At 40.0% G+C, this 21844-nt stretch overlaps 1 protein-coding gene across 1 annotated transcript; it reads right to left on the reverse strand.

The window, feature by feature from the left end:
* Positions 1 to 318: 318 nt before the first annotated feature.
* Positions 319 to 20442, reverse strand: LOC118238197. Its single transcript, XM_035438789.1, has 3 exons — positions 20424 to 20442; positions 13327 to 15032; positions 319 to 422 (listed from the first exon to the last, which is right to left on the reverse strand). Exons 2-3 carry the CDS (start codon positions 14972 to 14974, stop codon positions 319 to 321), a joined length of 1752 nt encoding a protein of 583 aa, XP_035294680.1. The 5' UTR covers positions 14975 to 15032; positions 20424 to 20442.
* Positions 20443 to 21844: the final 1402 nt, after the last annotated feature.

Raw genomic sequence — 21844 nt, forward strand, 5'->3', positions numbered from 1 at the left:
CATCCAATGCTCTACTGGGTTAATTATGCCATTTAGAGCTTATATAATTCATATTTAGGTTCTTCAACATTATAGTTCTTGTCATTCATTGATCTTTGGAATCAATTAGGATAAACACACACTAATTAACTCTATTGAAGAATATATAAAAACAATGTAAACTGCAAATAAAATGTAACTAAAAGCACTTAATATATGTTGAAAAGTGCATAACATTAGTAAAATGAATCTTCATACATTGAGGTATGTATTAGTTATGTTTTTAGTTGCTATGACAAAACCATAACAAAAACATCTTATGGAAAGATTTACTTATGGTCACCATTTGAAGTGGTAGGTAGTCCAGTATGGTGGGGCAGTCATGGAAGAATGAACAGCTTTAAGTGTGTCATTGGGAGGTGATATAGCTAGACTCATTACACCTGTAGTGAGGAAGTAGAAAAACATGAACACAGGTGCTTAGTCTGCCTTCTCACTTTTAGTTCAAGACCCCTGCCTATGGGATGATGTTGACCAGATTCAGCTATGTTTCCATCATCTCAGTCACAACTAAAAAGGCCCTAACAGACACACACAGGGGTGTGTTTCTTAGGTGAAACCAATACTTTGGATGTGCGATGGCAGCTCACTGATGTTTTAATATTTCTTTAATATGCTTAAAGATATTATGGGAACTTGACAATGAAGGTTAACCATCACATGGTATGAAACTAGCAGAAGAGGTGGGTTTGGTCTTGCCCATCTTTCATAGTAGAAATTAAAGAGACACTGGGATTAATGGTGTAGGAAACAGTGGTTTGAATATGATACTCAGCATCTTAAAGATAATCAATGCAAAACAACATATTTTAATAGAGAACTTGGGAGAGTAGGTGGAAGCTTTATGAAAGACTAGCCTTGGAATACTATGTAATGATCATCAGTCAATGAATAGGGACAAAAGCCTGTTGTTTATGCTATGATGACAGACATTCCACTGTTTAAGACTCTAGCAAAACTATTATATGTAATCTTTCTATTTTTCAACTCTTTTGATGAGAAGTAGCAGCTCATGGATGTTTTAATATCTCTTTAAGATGCTTAAAGATACTTTACATTGAACTTGTCATAAAAACTTTGTAGGTGATTTATTTATCTTTTATCTTTTCCTGCATTTATATCGATTGGTTCTGAGACTTAGTTAAGTAATTATAATGTTTTACTATAATGAACTAATACTATCCATAATTAGGAAGCACAGGAAAAAACATACAAATAAAATAGGTATGTTATTACACTATATTGCTATGTTAAAATAAAGTAATGTAGAATGTGTGTAATGTGTTATTTATTTTTTTATTTTATAAATGATAGATCTACATGTAGACATTTTCTATCTTGTCTCCTATCTTTTATAATTTGAACTTTCTTCTATATTAATTCTATTTTATTGTTTTTCTTTACATTTAATATGTATCTATTTATGATTTTAAAAATAGTTATATACAAAGCTTTGATTAGAAAATTATCTGAGTTTTTTTTTCTAGCTTGTATGCTCCATTACTTCAGGAATAGTCTGTTGTTACCTGCTACATATGAATTGAAATGAATCATAGACCTTACAAAGCAACCTCTTTCCCAAATCATGGAAAACACTGGCAAGCAGTATTATTCAGATTGCATCTTTCACATATAGCTTTAGATGAGAATCAATTACAGAACCTTGCATGACACACAGTTTCCTACTATTAAGCTATCTATCTCAAGTACTTAAGGGCACTGTAACAAAACTACTATGACTTATGTGATTTAACCAACATATTGTTCTTCTGCTGTCATCCTACCTCTAAGCACTGCCATATTGGGTGTTAAGGCTCTAATCTATGAATTTTGGTGGGAAATAGTCACCAATCCATAGGATTGAATTCCTGAGCTCTCAGATTCATAAAATTGACATATGCAAAAGATGTTCATTTTTGTCTCAACAGTTAAAGAAGTTTTGTTCTAAAATTTTACATCTCATCCAAACTGTCTTCTAAGTCTTATATGAATTAGATATTCACAAAAATCCTGTGACATACTATTCAGTATTAATTTATACAGAGCTGAATAAAATGCATTCTTTTAAATTACAGTGTGGGCAGCCATATAAGCAGCCTTGCCACTAAATGGGAAGGAAAAAATGAAGGAAGAGATCTAGCATCTGGATGCCTGAGAGAAACAGCCCTTTCTCTGAAGTTCCATTAGGAAAGATGCCTGCCTGCAGTGCTGTGATACAGGGTGGTCTTGTACACACACACACACACACACACACACACACACACACACACAGAGATCTCTTTGACAAGTGCTCAGTTCACTCTTCCTATTGAGTTCTTTGCTGAACATTCTCACTACATTTTGTTAATATAGACAGACCAAGAACTTTCTGAATCTTGACTTTCATTCTTAGCTGTCCATCCTCTATCACTTTCCTTGAGTTTCACTATTACTAGGTTGGAATGAAGCTGTTTTTCAAAACCTTGCTTAGAATTCACCAAAGTTAAATACCTAGTTTCATCACTTATGGGTTCCAGCCCACATAAACACAGGAAAATGAACAAAATTAAGCAGTGAAGGAACATCAGTGATAGTGGAGAGAAAGAGAGACAGACAGACAGAAGGCTATTGGGAGATAATTCGATCACACTGTGAACCTTGAGTTTTCATTTGCATTGATTAACTAAAATTGACCTTGGGTCAGGAGGCTGAGTTAGTAATTAGTTGACAGAAAGTAATAATAAAGCACTAGATACCATCAGGAGGGATAGGAAGTAGTTGGAGGGAATTGGAAAGGTACAGGTTTTTCTGGTTTGGCAAACCAGAAGCACTGGTCATTTCAGAGATGCCAGCAAGGAGAGAAGGTTAGCTAGTTATGACCCAGCCTCTCTGAGCTAGCAGGTTTTCACCCCAGCCTTTGAATCTTGAGTTGTATTTATAAATAGAATGACAGAGATTTAGTTAAAGCTACCTTTAGTGGCAGTGACAGAGCCAGTGCCTGTGGGAACAGAATTCTTGCCTGGCTGTGACCTGTGTGGCCAGGCCTCTCCTAGAAAAGAAGCAGGCTGGTAACTGCAATTTCTGGCTGATATAGCAGTAGATTAAGGTACAACTACTGTGCCAAAGATAGAACAACACAGAGCAGCTCTTGTGGTGATAGGGCAGCTGAAAAATTCCAGAGAGTTGCTGGGATAGTAATGATGCAAAGCAGAATCAATGGAGAGGTGAGAGTTATTAAGAGTGGAAGATGAGAAGTTACAGCCTCTGCTCATTGAAAGAGACCTAGGATGCTGCATTGCCTTGAGGACCAATGGTACCAGACATCATAGGTCTGAAAGCTCTTATTCATCTAAGCACTGTCAAGAATAATGAATCATGGAATGGGAGAACTGAGAGTTATAAGCCTTGAAGCTGTAAAATCCCTACATCATACACCTGAAAGTTGTGATACTTGTGACTGTAGTCCGAGGGTTGCAGCAGCTGAGAGTGGTTTGAGAGTTAAAATGCTAGAAGCTTTCTGTGGCTACCCACTGCTGTCTAACACTGCCACTAGTCACTTGTGAAAGCCAAGGATTATAGACAGTGTTAAGTATCAGGGCTGCTGGTTGTCAAAACTAATAGCAATAAGCCTCCAGCTTGGGTACCTATAGCAAAGTCTCTGGTTCCAAATTCTGAAGCAGTAGGCTCCTTACTTTCAGGATGTGAAGCTGTATGGCCCTGGGTCTGCAAGTTCAGCCCCTAGCACTTGCTTATTCAAAGACCCACAATTTCCAGGACTCACATAACTTCTTCCTACCAATGGGTCCTAGATAAGCCTACATGGATAGGCTATAGGCTATTGCTTGCAGACTTGGACTCTCTACAGTTTGGCTCTATATTAAATACTGTGCCAAATATAACAAAGTGGGATTTATAGACCTAAACATACTTAAACACAGAACAGGCACAGGAGAAATACGGGATAGAGATGAAACAGTGTGGTTGTTAAGGGCATTCACGCTGATGGAGCTGGCAGGTTTCTCAGTTTCTATGTGTGAGATAGTGAGTGTTAGTATTCAGGCATCTGTGCTAGCCTGTCCTTGGGTTCTGACAGGATGTGCCATCATTTGCAGCCACTAAGAGAACCACCTGTGCACATTCACTGCTTTCCCTTTTAAAAGAACCCTGTCTACTTCCCATGCTCCTCTTTTTCTTTCTCTCCCTTTCTCTGTATTTTTCTCTGTCTCTCTCTGTCTCTTTCCTCTCTCCTGCTGCTCCTGTCCCTGGAAGCCAGTCTCCCCCTGCACTTTCCCCTTTTTATGATCCCTTTCTCTAAATAATAAAAAAACCTCTCCACTTGAACTCTGTCACATGGCATCTTTCTCTCTTACACTGCTTTTTTTTTCCTGCTGTTTTTAAATTTTAATTTAGAAACAATCTTATTTTATATATCAATTCCAGTTCCCTCTTCCTGCCATCCTCCCATGCCCCCCACTGACCTCCCCATCCCACCCCCATCCACTCCCCAGGGAGGGTGAGGCCTTCCATGGAGGATCAAGTCTGTCACATCATTTGGGGGAGGGCCTAGGCCCCTCTCCTTGTATCTGGGCTGAGAGTGTAACCCTCCTTGGGAAATGGGTTCCCAAAGTCCATTTGTGCACTAGGAATAAATACTGGTTTCACTGTCAGAGGTCCAATAGACTGTCCAGGCCTCCTAACTGGAACCCTCTGCTTTAAAAATATAAAAACAGTGAGCACCAAGTGGTGTTATATGTTAGGGACATTATTCATGACTTTGAATACTGTACACTTAGGCGTCACCAAATTTATTAAAAATTTTTCTTTCTTCAATAAAACAGTTTGAAATAAAAAGAAAGAGAATGACGGTAAGAAAGAAAGGAAGGATGAAAGGAAGGAAGGAAGGGAGAAAGAAAGGGAATGAGAGAGAAGGAGGGAAGAATGAAGATAGAAGAGAGAGAGAGAGAGAGAGAGAGAGAGAGAGAGAGAGAGAGAGAGAGAGAGAGAGAAGGAAAGAAAGAAAAAGGCTCCCATCAGATGACTGGTAGCACAAGGATTTAAAATATTCTAGGATGTAATAAATGGATTTACCCTTGGAAACTAGAGCAGGTTCCCAAGATTAAATGGAGTTATCTTGTGCTTACTGAATTTCAGGATGTAAGCTAAGGAGAGACATGGAGAAGAGGAATTCCTTCAATTCTATTGTCTTTTTCAAGAACTCATTTTGAAATCAGCTTGTTGAGTCACATGAGTTTGAGGAATAGACATTCCAGGACCTTGGATTTGCAATCCCCCATCCGTGCACATGCCACTTTAGTTCTGCTGTTTACTTACCACACTGTTTTTACTTTTTAAAAATATCAACTTATTGTAAGATTCTTCCTTTTGTTCTTGGAAAAGAATATCTATTTGTTCTCAATGTTAGATTCCAAGCACAACTCTTTCTTCCTTTTTTTTCAGTCATCCCCATTTCATGTTCTACATTCCATGCTGAGGTACATATCCTTGAAGACCCACTTAAGAAAGTTTAGAAGGAAGCACAGTTTGAAGACAGTCTGTGTTCTCTCATTACTTAGATCTTAACAATATTTTCTAGTATGTTTCTTTGTTTTTTTATTATACTTTACATAGTTGGGGGTTCTTTGTTTTCTTATATTGGAAGTAGATTTTTTTCATTAATATATTTTGATTATAGTTTCCCCTCCCCCAACTTCTTTTAGTTCCCCACCTCCCCTCTCATCCAGAGCCACATTCTTTCTGTCTCTCCTTAGAAAACAAATATGCACCTAAGGGATAATAATAAAATAAAATAAAATAAAAACATAAAACAAAAAGAAAGAAATCAGAATAGAACCAAACAAACACAGAAGAAAATGAGCCAAAGAAAACTCAGGAGAAACCCATATAGGTGCAGAGACACACACACAAGAAGCCTGTAAAAATACAGAACTGGATGCCATAATTTATACACAAAGGACATGTAAGGTTATAAACAAATTCCCTGACATGATGAACCTCCAAAGTGGCCTTTGAATCTGTTCCATGTTGGCTACCTCCTGCTGGGTATAGAGCCTGTCCATAAGAGTTGTTTATTTCCCCAGTGAGACTTTATTGGAGGAAAGTAATTTTTCACTTGCAAATGGCTACCAATTGGAGCTTCTTGGTTAGGGATGGGGGCATGTGTCCACTTCTCCTTTCAGCTCTAGGACCACATCTGGTAGACCCATGCAGACACTGTACAGGGTGTCTCACTCTCTGTGAGTTACTATTTGCTGTATTTCCTTGGGTGCTGCATCCCTCTGGTTCTTACTCCCTTTCTACCTCCTCTTCCACAGAGTTTCTTGAGCCCTCATAGAAGAGGTTTGATGGAGACACACATCTAGGGCTGAATGTTCCAAGGTCTCACACTCAGCACATAGTCTAGCTAGTGGGATTCTGCCTTTGTTCCCAACTGCTGCAGGAGAAAGTTTCTCTGATAATGGCTGAGCAAGGCTCTGATCTATGACTATAGCAAAATGTCATTAGGAATCATTTTATTGCTACATTACTTCAGCAAAACACTAGTACTTTGTTTTCCTCTAGGTTCTTGGGTTAAATAATCTCAGGTTCCACCCAAACAGTGTTTGGTATAGGTTCCATCGCATCTAGTAAGCCTTAATTTACATAAGATCTTGGTTGGTTATCCCCACAAGCTTTGTGCCACTATTGCACCAGTGTATCTTGCCAGAAGGTCAACATTATAGATCAAAGAGTTTGCAGCCGGATTAGTGTTTACATCTCTCCTTTGTTATTGGTTGCTATCCACAAACTGACGGTAAGGCCTTATTGCTGAATACAGCACTCACCAACTCACTGAACACATAGAAGTCAAGCTGGTTCCTACCTAGAGCCTTCACCCCTATGTTCATGGTACTGGAAGGTATTCTGAACACATGCGTTTTCTTATATAGGTGAAACCAAGAAGTAAGTAGCAAATTTATTCAAAGCATGCTTACAGATACATACTTATAAATTATTAAACACTTCAGATAATTGAAAAATATAGGTATTAACATTAGAAATAAAGCTTTAAAGTATCCTACATTATTTTTCAAATTTATTTCTTGATATTCAAATGGCTGTGTTTTAAACTTTGAAAAACCAAATGCAAGTCTAGTTACATTCAAGTCTGCATTTGAAATTTGAAACATCAATAAAAATGAGTATACTTCTAGTTGTTAAAAATGTCAGCATGTTGAAACAATAGTTCTTTCTTCATATTATGAAAACCAGACACCACTGAAGAAAAATTTGAATTTGAGACTGTGTGGAAACTTCTTAACATTCTTATTTCTTCTGTCAGGTCCCTGACTGAAACAATTTATTTAAATAATATAATTAACCCTCATAATTCCTGAAGCACTTGAATGTCAATGATATTCAAGCAAATAAATACAGGAAGGAACTTTCTAAAGACAAAAAAAAACCCGATTATATATTACTAAAACCTAGAAGTATGAAGTCATAATGTATAAATACTATTGGTTATCATGCCACCCAGAACAGTTTTTTTTTTTAAGTCTGACCAGCATACATCTTAAAAATACATTCTGGAAAACTAGCTGATCTTATTTAGAAATGTTTAAACTGTTTTACAATATCTACTCTTTTTAATTTACAATCGTAAACTTTTCATGCAAGGCATCTCATATCAGATGAAAGTTGGTCAATTGAACCCATATTTCAGCTACAATTTTCCAAACTGAAGATGCTCAATTGGCTTTCAGGATAAACTGTAACAGCTTAGAGTAAAATGATGAAAGATGAGAGTTTTACATATTTCTCACAATAGTATATGTAGGCTGAGTATCTCATTTGACAAAGAGCATATCTTGGTGAATAATTTTCACCTACTTCAAGAATAAAGTATGCTTTTAGAAATAATTCTTTACATTTTTATGTTGCTTAATCAAGTGTTTAAAGTAGGGATTTTTATCAAGATATGAAATTCAGGCTGCTAAGGGAGAAAATTTGTCTCTCCTTTGGGAACTTGCTCATGGTAGGTTGCCCAAGCCCAGTAGAACATATATTCCAGTGCATATGAGCAGCATTAACTGGACTTGTGGAATTATAAAAAAAAGGAGACATTGCAGTTGGGAAGGAGAGGGGTTTGGGGTACTAGGGGGAGTTGAATGGTGGTGCGGATGGCTAGATATGATCAATGCATAGATATGATAATATACACTATATCATTGTATGAAACTCACAGAATAGAAATATTATTTTAGACAAGCAAAAACTGCATTCAATTTTTAAAAGGTAAGACATTGTTTCCCCAAGTTACTGAAAGTATGTGTGTCAAACATATTTCAGCAAATGTATTATTGAATTATTTTAATAATAGAATAATTTTTAAATGGAGGTTAAAAGTGGTCATCTCAAAATAGATTTTCTTGATCTAGAAATCACATTATGGTTACTAGAAAGGAGATATAGTTAAGATAGTCACTATATTCGTATAGCATAATTCATCTGCACCATTCCAGTGTTTAATAATGTCTTTTTGAGGGACTGACAATGTAATGTGGAGATTTTTCCCTGAATTCCAAATTTTAAAATTAGAGTATCGTTTTTTTTTTTCAATTATATAAGACTAACAAAGCTGACACATTTTCCCACCCTTCTAAAATGATAATAATAATCAAAAGATGTTTGGTTAGACAAGAATGGTGTGATTAGTTACAATAATAGTCAGAGTGATAGGCAGTATGGTACCAACAGCTTGTGCGTCTGAGTTGTTATAATCCTGGCATCTGGAAAACAGTTAATTCAAAGGCATATTTGTCTATATTTGTGGAATATCATGACAATTACATGGAACTCCATCAAGATGATCATTGCATTTATATTTTGAAAAAGGAGGAGATCTTTGTCATCAGAGATAGAGAAAAGAAGATCGATGAACCATGAAACCATCTTGTCCCCCCTGCTGGAATCTAGTACAGAAGACTCCATTTGTAATAAGACAACTGCTTGAAATTTAGATGTGTTCACTTGGGATATTTAAACATAATCCTGAAGCTTTGTTACAGGTTTGTCATAACATTACAGAGGTTATTGTTGTCTCTGAGTGAATTAATGTTGGGAAAAGTTAATATACAAGTACAAAGAAAGATACCAGTGAGTGATATAGAAGTTGTTTAAATCCTTCTGGATCCTGACAACTGTCTTTTGTCTATCTCAAAGAGATTAAAAAAAAAAAAAAACATTTGCAAAGATTTTTCTGTTCTTGTTTTCAACAAGATCTGAATGTCCTTTTAACGTCCCCCTCCCCCTGTCTTTTGAGATTGTAATATAATTACAACACTTCCCCCTTCCCTTTCTTGCAAACCTTCCTTTCTAAAGCCTCCCATATGTGTCTTGTACTCTCTCAAATTCATGGTGCCTTTTAAGACATTGTTATTGAATTCATATGTGCATAGGTATACATATGTACTCCAAAATAAACCTCAGTATGTATAATGTTACTTTTATGTATGCTTTCAGGGATGACCATTTGGCACCAGACAAAAAAATTAATGTTCTCTTCTCTTGAAAGACCGTATCTTCCACTCCTAATTTTCCTTAGTGGCTATAGTTCTTTGGTTAGGGTTGAAGCAAATGACTTTTTCCTGTCTGCTTTGGTGTGTCCACTGGAGTCACCCTTGAGCAGCTCCCATTTGAGCAGTCATGTTGATGACTTTCATGTTCTTAGGGAGATAAAATTATAGACTGTGTCTTTGGGGGACACTAACTGCTAGATGAGGACACACTGTAATAGTACTCTAATTCCTGAGGGTAAAATATTAAGCTTATTTTCTCCATAGCGTGTCTAAATGACCTTGAAAACTTTGGTCTTAATAAGATATTAATTGCAATGAATTATAACTTAGTCACATCTTTTTCTTTATAGATGCCCATAATCTGAATAGATTACAGTATATTTGATGAGTACCAACTTAAGTGTAATGGCCATCTTATACAACGTGTAATATAATCATAACTGGGCCTAATCAACTGAGCTTTTTAAACCTAATGTTCAAATTAATTAATTTAAATATTATCTTGAATTTTTTCTTGTTCTTAAAAGGTTTAAGATGGAGCCAAGCATGGTGGCATATGTCTTTGATCCCAGAACTCAGGGAGCCAGAGGAAGGTGGATCTCAGTGACTTCAAGTCCAGCTTGGTTTACAAAGTGAGTTCTAGGACAGCCAGAGCTACACACAGAGAAATCCTTTCAAGAAAAGAAAAAAGTTTAAGGTTATTGTGAAGATTAACAAATATAGCACAAAATATGTTTTTGAAAACAATTAATACATTTAGGGGAATAAGTAAGAAAAGTATGAATCCAAGCATAATTCATAGGCAAAGTAGACACTGCAGGGGCATGGTCAGTTTTCTGATGCATTGTCAAGCTCCCTGAAAAATGTGAAAACACAATCATGGTTGATCAATTTTCCCAAAGTGTCCTAAAATAATAGAAAATCACTTACTTGTATGAGTACAACAATTCTCATGTTTGAGTCTAGAAAAATACGTTTCTTTTTTGTCTTTAGAGAACACCTCTGGTGCAATGTGTTAAATGAGCTTTCCTGAACCATTTTCCCCCTTGAAATATTCTTTAGAAAACACAACAGTGTGTTTGTCTTGGTTAGGGTTCACTATTGCTGTGAGGACACACCATGACCACAGCAACGCTTCAAAAAGAAAACATTTAATTGAGGGAACTTGCTTATCGTTTGGAGGTTCAGCCTATCATGACAGAGAGCATGACAATGGTGAGCAGGCAAAGATGGTGCTGGAGCTGAGAGTGCCACATCTTGCAGGTGACAAGAAGTCATCTGACTGTCCCAATGAGTGAAGCTTGAGAAGACCATAATCCCATGTAATGATAAGTCTTTATGCCATCTGCCCGAGCCCCACCACCACATGGGTGCTCGAAATAACACTCAGAGTCTTATATTAGGTACAATGCTGCTGGCCAATGACTGGTATTTCTTATCTTCTATCTCTGTCTTAAGTATCAACCATAATTATTAATCTATGTATTTTATATACTTATCTTATTGAGGACAGTGGTGGCAAGTGTCCTGTCTTCCTGTGCTCTCATGGCGACTCCACAGAAGAGGAGGAAGACAACAACTTCTGCTTGTCCCTGCTTATATTCTGAGTCTGCCTGCAATGTCACTTTCTGCTTGGATCACAAGACTTTACTACATTTCCCAGAATGCTCCTTGACTCCTAGTCCCACCTAACTTGCTTCCTCATTGGCCAACAGTACTTTATTCAACAACCAATAAGATAAACATACACAGAAGGACTTACCCCATCAATCCCATCCCCACAATGACACACTTCTAACAAAAGATGTGACCTAGATTAAAGGTGTGCCCCCATCCCCAGCCTCAAGATCTGGATTAAGGGTGTGTATCATGTACAAGTGCCAACAAGACCACAGTTCCTCCAACAAGGCCACACTTTCTAATAATGCCATTCCCTTCCTATGAGTTTATGGGGGTTCAGTACACTCAAACTACCAGAGTGTTCAGTGAGACTGTCACACATTGTCCCTCAAAGTCAATTACAGGCATTACAACATACAATAATTCAAGAGGTTAAAAAAAAGGCAAAAGCAGCCTGTCGGATGGCAAAACATCAGTTAGATGTGTGGGTTGTTTTTGTCTTATAGTCTGTCTAGAGTAATAGAAAGGGTAGTGTAACAATAAGTCTTTACTCCAAGCCACCCAAGCCTGCCGCCAAGTGGGTGCTTTCTGCCAGGCTGTACGAGTTCTGCCCCCCACCATGTTAAGGTCCAAAGTAACACAGAGAGACTTATATTAGGTACAAATGCTGCTTAGCCAAAGACTAGGATTTCTCATCTACTAGCTCTGTCTTAAGTGTCATAAATCTATATTTTATAAGACTTATCTTATCGAGGAGCCTTCTGCTGGTACCCTCTCTTGCCAGCGGATCACATGGTGACTCCAGAGCAGAGAGCAGGAAGAAGAGAAAAAGGGACGACTTCCTTCTTGTACTTGCTTATATATGAGTCTCCCCACTATGAAACTTCCTGCCTGGATCACCACTTCTTTACTACATTTCCCAGAATCCTCCTTGACTCCTAGTCCACCTAACTTGCTGCCTCGATGGCCAAACAGTACTTTATTTATCATCTAATAAGACACACACATATACAGAAGCACTTCCCCCATCAGGATAGTATAGGAAAAGACAGTTATTCCTATTGTTACTTTATGTCACAAAGTCTTCTAACCAAGTAATGCAGGACAAATGTGCTTGTTTATCAAAGCAAGAAAACAGGAATTATGTTTAACTTGTTGTGCCCAAATTCTGAAACACCTAAATCACCAAGAGACCCATTTCAATGCAAAATCAAAGCGTCTTTTATTGTTGTTGTTTAACAAGCTAACCCCATTAGCTTGGACCTTTCATCTATTCACCTCAGAGGATGGCTGGAGAAAGACCCAGGAGACCAGTAGGTGGAGAATATATGGGATAGCAGAAGGGGAGTGTCTAGGGATATGCAATAGTCTCAGGATTAGTGTGTCTCCAGGCTTGGACCACCTGTGCGGTGTCCACCCTTGACCAGCAAGAAAGACGCCACACCGAGGAATCTTCTTCAAACACAGTTTAATCGGGAACCTCTTTTCTTTGTACAATGTATAATGGAGGCGGCGGCCCCGGGCCGAGGGAGACGGGGCCTGATATAGTCTACATCTACCAATCACCTAACCCTACGTGGCACGCCAGGATAGGTTGTCTCCAAGCAGAATTAAGAGGATACATGACCTTTACCATATTTGGAGTTGTTTACCACAGAGAGCGCTCGCCGTCGGGCTGGCGGAAGGCGGAAACCGGCGCCATCTTTTGGGTGCGGTTTTCTGCAGCTCCCTACAGTTCCCCCTTTTTGTTTTAATATTATAGGAGTAGCAGTATCTATCTGTTGTCAGATTTTAGTCATCTCTGTCTTAGGTTTAACCCCAGTGTCCCTATCTTACCCGTCAAAGAGTTACTGTGTCGCCCTCACAGGCTCATGTCTTAGGTTGAAGGGAACACATGTATGCTTATTTGCTCAGCATGAGGGTAGGTGCCCGTCATTGAGCATGACTGATTCAGATACGCATTACTCACTCAGCAAGGGCGAGACAGACATCTATTTGTCTGTCAGCATGGATAACCATGCTTGAGGGGACTGTCCTGCTTCCACAGCAGCAAAGGCCTGTACCAACATAGCAGCTTGGGATTTTTGCGACTTCCTGATCCTGCATAGGCACCACAAGCAAACAAAAATGGCTAACAGCATCATGGAAAACATAACCCCTATTCCAGCCCATTCCTTAACTAAACTAAAGGCTCGCTTAAGGGTAGTTAAGAGGGTATTAACAGTGGGCAGGCTCAGGCGTGTAGCATTCACGGCAATAATCTGTTGTGTCAGGGTGTCTGTCAGGTTCTCGAACTGTTGACTCCAATTTCCCTGAAGGTAGGCACTCAACTGCCAACTCAGGTTGCTGTTCTCCGTGAAATTATTGGCCATCCTGGAGGTGATACACAAAGAAGAAAAGGAATGAATGCATCCTATGGAAGTTAAGGTTACTAAATCATCCACCTGTTCCTGCAACAGGTCCACTCTTTGGTTCACAGTTAGAATGCCAGCTTTTAAGTGGCCATCAATAGATCTCAAGGTAGTTAATGTTGTAGCTGTTTTTTCCACAATATCATTGACTGTCTCAGCTGATTGGACCTGAGCAGCCATGGCAACGGCGGCAGTCGTAGCCGCTGCTGCAGAAAGGGTAATGGCAGTAACCAATGCTGCAGTTATGCCAAAATCCCGTTTGGTTCTGATGATTTCCGTAATGGGAAACGTTCCTGTATCCACTTTGACTGGAATAGGAACATACATAGGAATCCTCATCACTACTGCTGTATTAGCAGAACCATTCCAACATTGGCTAGCAATGCAGGAGACATCAGTCGAATTGCACGAGATCACTTCTTTGGTAGCATCAGTAGCATTAGAGAGCAGAAAGAAAAAAGGAGCTTTTAAGCATACTGGGCTAGCTGGAACAGTGAGATTATTCAAAGCTTTATGTATTGATAGATTCTTAAGAGAAGGTCCCTTCTCATCCCTTGTACCAGAAACATTAAGAAGTCTTATGCAGAGATTCTGGAGAACTGCAAAAGGTTCAAGAGAAGTAAATGCTCCACGCTCGTTAGAGAGTACCCATTGAAACCATGGCCAGGTATTTTTACTGCCTGTTCTTTGGGAACCTCCCTGAGTTAGGTTATACTGGTACTTGCCAAGAGGGGGAGTAAATTCAAAACCTGGAGCTATTTGCTTAAGTTTGTGATCCGGACTCTGACAAGGCGTCCAATGAGGTGGATAGCCTCGATTGGGTGCACAATAAGGCAAGACTTGTCGAGCAGTGGAGTTCTCTTGACTAAAGCGTGAATTTGAGGGTCGGAGCCCCTCCATCAGCATCAGAAATGTAGTGATATTTACATCTTTGGTTCCATTTGTACCAGTGCCAGAGCCAGAACTAGCGCCTGTACTAAACTGAGACAGGGCTTCAGTGAGCATAGCACTCGAGATCTGGTTATTAGTAAGAGGATCAAGCCAATTGCCAATAGAACCATTCTTCAACCAAATGCATGGGTTAGAATTATTAATAAGGGAGAAGCATAATGCTCCATTGAGAGAAATATTAGTGGCTGAATACTGGGCAGTGTCAGGATCTAAATTGACACAAGGCAAACCCAATTCACAACTAGTAGAAAAGAAAACAGGCAAAACTTTAGATGTGCTATGAACAGGCAAAGGAATTGGCCACGCTTTCGCTATGGCCCACAGGATTTGTTCTCTGGCCTGGATCAGCCACGGTGTTGTCAAGATCAGCAGCAGGATCAATATCGGAGGCTTCATCTTGTTTGTTGCACCTCCTCGTTAGTCTCTCTGGAATCCACACCGGGTCTTGCTGATCCTGAGGGAAAACACAAACAGAACCTCTCGCCCATGCTAATACCGGGTCCGGTCCATGCCATAGACCCGTAAGGATATCTTTCCATTTTACATAGCCCTTCTGAGCAGGTGCCTGAGTCTGGTGCCTATCGGCAGCAGAAAGGCCTTGAGAATCCAAATTTAAAAAATTCAGAGTAAAGAGAGCCAAAGATAGTTGTTCCTTTGGTGTTCTACCATGGCCTATTCCCCCTTTTTGTTTTAATAAACATTCTTTTAATGTGTGATGGGCTCTTTTAACTATTTTTTGTCCTTGGGGATTATAAGGCAGGCCATGGTTTAATTGGACTTCCATCTGTTTACAGAAGGAGGTAAAAGATTGAGCTGTATAAGCAGGACCATTGTCAGTCTTTAATTGTTGAGGTTTTTCCCAGGCAGCCCACGCCTCAAGGCAATGTCCAATGACATTGCGAGCCTTTTCTCCATTCATAGGGGTGGCATGGATGATGCCTGAACAGGTATCCATAGACATATGGATATATTTAAGAGTTTCAAATCCTGAAAAATGAGTTACGTCTATTTGCCAGATCTTTAAGGGCAATAACCCTTTGGGATTGACCCCCAGGCTAGGGGGGTGTAAGAAGGTTATACATTGTTGACAATTTAATATTATCTGTCTAGCTTCTGCTCGAGATAGTTGAAACCTTTGTTGTAAAGTTTTTGTAGATATATGGAATTGTTTGTGAAAGTGCTGTGCTCGTTCTATAGAGGAAGCGAAAAATACATATTCCCCTCTAGTATAGAGATCTACGATCTCATTGTCTTTTGATAGAGGTCCAGGCAAGTTGGTATGAGCTCTAATATGTTGTATAAAAAATTTCTGATCGCGATGCCAGATCAATTTTTGTAACTCCTGTAAGAGTTTGTAAACTGTACTATTAGGTTTAATAGGTCCTGCAACCTTCAGGGCCTTAACAGCATTTACAACATATGCCGAATCAGAAATCAGATTAAAGGAGAATGGGCAATTTCTAAACATTTTAAGAACAATTTTATATTTAATAATCTGGGGGGAGCCAGGCTGATATTGAAATTGTATTGGATCCTGATGTTCTATCATGTAGGCTCCACAGCCCGTCTTGGATCCATCAGTGAAAATATTTGCGGCTCCAGCAATAGGAGCTGCTGCAGTCATTTTAGGAAAAATGACTGGATGTTCTTTAAAAAATGACATTAGAGGGTGTTTTGGATAATGATTATCTATTTCTCCTGAAAATCCACATTGAAGAATTGCCCAATCATCCATAGTTCTACAAAGTATCTTAATTTGTTGAGCAGTATAAGGGATTATGATCTTAATTGGTAGTTTCCCAAAATATTGAATACATTGTTGTATCCCATTTTGAGTCAAGTCAGCAACCGCTGTAGGATAGTATTCAATAGTTTTTCCTGGGGAGGATTTAGAATAAATCCATAGTAACGGACCATCTTGCCACAGCAAAGCTGTAGGCTGGGAGAATGTTGGAAGCATATACAAAAGAATATCCATATTTTCTATTAGCCTTTTAAGGCTGGCATTTTGTAATTCTGTCTCCATTTTCTTTAAAGCTTCTTTGGCTTTAGCAGTTAACTGCCTAGGTGAATCTAATGTTGAATCATCATTGAGAATATTATACAATGGCTTTAACTCATAATTTGGTAATTTTAAATAACATCTTATCCAATTTATATCTCCCAACAACTTTTGAAAATCATTAAGAGTTTTTAAATTATCTTTTCTAATCTCTATCTTTTGTGGAATAATTGTATGAGGGAGAATCTTAGCCCCTAGATAGTTAACAACAGTGTCCTTTTGTATCTTTTTTGAGGCTATGACTAAATTATGTATCTCAAGCAATTTTACCAATTTTGTATATGCCTTATTAAGCGTTTTATCATCTTTGGCAGCCAATAAAATATCATCCATAAAATGAACACATCTAATCTTTGGAAAGTCCATTCTCAGAGGAGCAATTGCTTCTGCTACAAACAACTGACATATAGTAGGACTATTGGCCATCCCCTGTGGCAACATTATCCATTTATACCTTAGATTAGGTTGTTTATGATTACAAGAGGGCAGCGTAAACGCAAAACGCCCTGAATCCTTGGCACACAAAGGTATGGAAAAGAAGCAATCTTTAATATCTATAGAGATGATAGGCCATGATGCAGGTAAAGAAGTTAAAAGTGGAAGACCACGTTGTACAGGGCCCATAATTTGTATCTGTTGATTAATAGCTCTAAGATCGTGAAGCAGTCTCCATTTACCAGATTTTTTCTTAATGACGAAAATAGGAGTATTCCATGGAGATACAGAGGATTTTATATGCCCCAGATCCAGCTGCTCCCGCACTAGAGTCTTAGCAGCTTCCAGTTTTTTAGAGGAAAGTGGCCACTGAGGAACCCATACCGGCTCCTCTGTTTTCCAGGTAATAGGAATACCTCCCTCAGTGGCCCCTAGGAAAAACCCAGACCTAGATTCTTTGGTCTCGGTTGTGGAATAATAGGACTGGTACGACCCTGTAGATGTTTCCTGAGGCCTCGGCCTGGGACGTATCCCATTCGTTTTATGATACCTTGAGATGTTTCTGAGTATTCATTTGTGAGTTTAAAACCCATATCCTTTAACAAATCTCTTCCCCATAATGAAATTGGTAAGTCTAACACATAAGGTTGCATGGTCCCTGAATGCCCTTCCTGATCTTTTTAAGGCAATTGTCTAGCACTCATATCAGGAGCCTTAGCATAGCCTAAACCTTGTAAACTTTGAGAAGAAACCTGTATAGGCCAGCCAGAGGGCCAATCTTTAGTGGCTATGATACTCTTATCAGCTCCAGAATCTAGTAAGCCTAAGATTTTCTTACCATTCACTGTTAACTCAAGGGTTGGACGTTGATCAAGGTCTAAAGCTAGGAAAGTTAAGTTTGATCCAGTGGAGCCAAAGTTTCCCTCTCCTCTCTCTCTGGCTTGTGTTGGAAACTTGTCATGCAAGCTTGGCAAAAGCAGTAACTGTGCTATCCTGTCTCCAGGAGAAATGGCTGTAATCCCTCTAGGAGATTCTACCATGATCTTTACTACACCCATGTAATCAGGATCTATAACTCCAGGATGTACTCGTAAACCTTTCAATGCTGCAGATGATCTTCCTATAAGCAAACCTACTGTGCCAGGCTCAAGGGGTCCCTTAAAATCGGTGTCAACAAGCTGGACCCCCATTCTGGGAGTTAATACGAGTCTGGTGGTGGAGCGTAAGTCCAGCCCTGCGGAGCCTGTAGTGGCTCTCCTCGGTCCCTCAGATGACGAAGAGAGGGCCAGGTTTTGGGACTCTGCTCCTGGTTCTGATCCTCCATGGCCCCATATATTTGTGGGCCCTGGGGTCGTGGGCCCCGTCGTCCGTTTTTTGAACGGGCTCCTCCATACCCCTGAACAAGAGGCTGTCCATTGATGTCTTTTACTGATCTACAATCCTTAGCCCAATGATTTCCTTTTCTACATCTAGGACATAAGCCAGGTTGCTTAGGGCGCGGAGCAAAGTTATTGACTTTAGTGTTTCTTCCCTCGGGGCATTGCTTTTTCAAATGCCCTTGCTTGCCGCATTTAAAGCAAGCTCCTGAACCTTCACCTTTCTTAGTTAATTGCATCATAGCAGCTGCTAGTCTAGCATTAGTCAGCGGACCCCCTAACTCCCTACAGACTTTCATCCAGACTTCAAGGCCTTTACCCTTATATGGAGTTATTGTAGCTCTGTACTCTTTTGTACATTGTTCATAAATCAGCTGTTTGATCAAAGGCATAGCAGCATCTGGATCCCCAAACACTCTTCCTGTAGCTTCTACCATTCTTGCCACAAAGTCTGAAAAGGGTTCCATAGGACCCTGTAATATCTTTGTAAGATTTCCATTGACCTCACCTTTGTTAGGCAGAGACCTCCAAGCCCTAATGGCTATTTGATAAATCTGATCATACACTTGAGGAGGATATCCTGTTTGTTGCTGTGTAAAACGTCCTTGACCAAGAAGCATGTCCACATCCCAATATTGATCACCAGCTGTGCGATTAATCGCACCTTGATCATTGGCAAACTCAATTTGAAAAGCTCTCCAATCCAAATATTGTCCTGGTGATAAGTAAGCTCTTATCAAATTTGTCCAATCACTGGGTGTCATACAGTAGCGACCGAGCGCCTCTACCTGAGCAATTGTAAAAGCTGCCGTCACCCCATAGGTGCGTACCGATTTTGTCAGAGCTTTGACTATTTTAAAGTCAATTGGTTTATGATATCTCTGTTGGTTACCGTCTGTAAAAACTGGATAAGCCAGTGGTCGAGTAACCCGAAACTCAGTGCGAACCGTAAGCCACACTTCCGGACAGAAGGTGGAGCAACCAGGACCTCCTACTTCCTCTTTCGAGCAGTAGGGGGGAGGAGCGATAGGGCGGTGCCCTTGTTTTACAGTCGCCATTTTAGGACGCTGTTTTTCTGATACTTTTAATGAATGTTTTTCCATGAGCTCAATAATCTCTTCCTCCTCTTCCTCCATGATGTCCTCATCCTCACATATATCCTCCTCTGATTCTGAATCCTCTCCTGGTTCTTTTAATTCCTTCCTCAACCTTCCTAGAGAAGGATAGACTCGCTTTTTATCCCTTTTCTGTTTCTCCTTTGTTCTCTCATTTTCTGACTGTTCTGACCTTTCTTCTTGGAGCATTTCAAGGGCAGCCTGTCCATTTGTTATAGCTTTCTTATTTCCACCTTTGTCCTCTAGACAGCTGCGCACCAGACACCAAACCGGGCGAACACTCGGCTTCAACGTTCCTTGCTCCCAGGCAAAATCCAGGTCTTTCCCTAATTTATCCCAACTATCCACAGTGAGATTGCCCGAGGCTGCAAACCAGGGTGCAATGGTGTCGCATTCACTCAGGAACCTCTGTAATGTGGCTTTAGTTAACCTTAAATTGTTAGAATGAAGTAGCTCTTGAAGAGCCAGAAAAATTGGATGTGATTGTGACGATCCCATTGTGCTTTTGTCTTAGTTAGCGCGCTCCGAAGGTGTGCAAGTAGGATAACACCACCAGAAAACAAAAGCCCACACTGCGATATTAAAAAGCAGCCAAATCACCACTATAATAGCGGGGTCCATTAACTTACTCTCACTCTGCAAATTAAAGCAGAAGCGAGGTTTTTTACTTTCGGTTCGCTTTTGTCGCGAACAGTGTTGCTCCTTTCCGGAGACTTTACTGCCTCTTCCCCGAGGGCTTTGGTACTCTTTTACTGAGACCTATCTCCTCTTTCCTGAGGACCTTGGTGCTCCTTTACCGGAGACCTATCTCCGCATTCACCGCGGACTTTACAGTTCCACTTACCTTGGGAACTTACCGGCGCCGCCCCGACTGTGAGAAGTTCTGAATTCCCCGTACGGGCCACCACTTGCGGCGTCCACCCTTGACCAGCAAGAAAGACGCCACACCGAGGAATCTTCTTCAAACACAGTTTAATCGGGAACCTCTTTGCTTTGTACAATGTATAATGGAGGCGGCGGCCCCGGGCCGAGGGAGACGGGGCCTGATATAGTCTACATCTACCAATCACCTAACCCTACGTGGCACGCCAGGATAGGTTGTCTCCAAGCAGAATTAAGAGGATACATGACCTTCACCATATTTGGAGTTGTTTACCACAGAGAGCGCTCGCCGTCGGGCTGGCGGAAGGCGGAAACCGGCGCCATCTTTTGGGTGCGGTTTTCTGCAGCTCCCTACACACCTGTCTTGTGTTGATTGCTCAACTGGCCCTCCCAGTGTAGTTGCTATGCTCTGCACATCACTGTTGTGCATTTGTACATAAAGCACACCCAGATCCATAAAGCATAGCCCTACCAGCTACCTTGTGATTGGTTCTTTGCCACAAGGAGGGTATCTGACCTTCCTAGTGACCAGGACAGGCCCAGCAAGGTTAGCCATGTCCTGCAGAGTCCTACATGTCTTTTCTGCAGCCTGTCATGACTGCTAAAGTGGGGGCTGGTCCCTTCATTTCCCCCTTCTGAAAGTACCAGCAACAGGACTCAATCCTGAGTCCTGCCTATTAGGGGCTCAAAGGGGGTGTTAACAGGCTGTACTTATCTGAAGTCCTTTCGTCATGTGAGAAGTGGACCCAAGCTTCATGATTCTTGATACTCTGAAGCCTAAATGAACTTCACTACACAAAAGGACACAAAAACTCTAGATACACCAGCATTATCAATCTGCACTGAAATCCACATTGCAGAAAAAGCAGATATTTGGGTATCTGTCAAACAGCAAGAAGACTTATACCTTTGAGTCCTAGCAAAAACCACAGATTTGGGCCAGAAGCATCTACATTTTTCTTCTGTCTAGAGAGATCCAGGTATAGATTGGACAGATGTGCCTTCAGCCTGAGGAAAAGCCCTTTAAGTTTATACTTAGATGTCAACCAAAATAAATTTAAAATCTTTGAGCTTGTGACTGAACAGCAGGTAGTAACTGCTCCATCAGCTTATCAGAACTTTATTAAATGTTAAGCTCTGAACTTTTATGTCTTTAAAACTTTTTATTCTGAAATCCTCAGATCTTTATTGAGGAGCCATATTATGACTTGATTTTTATATATAAAATGAGCTATCAAGCTGATCATAATCTTGTGGATTTCGCTGCCCGATGCTGTCAAGCTGCAACCATTAATACTTTCAGAGACCTGAGAAGGATAAATTTTATATAGTTTTTGAATCTATTAAAAAGTGACAGGGACCAGTCCATATACAGTTAGCCATACCAAGTCTCCGT

This window comes from Cricetulus griseus, chromosome 2, assembly GCF_003668045.3.
Source record: "Cricetulus griseus strain 17A/GY chromosome 2, alternate assembly CriGri-PICRH-1.0, whole genome shotgun sequence".
Classification (NCBI taxonomy): Eukaryota; Metazoa; Chordata; class Mammalia; order Rodentia; family Cricetidae; genus Cricetulus; species Cricetulus griseus.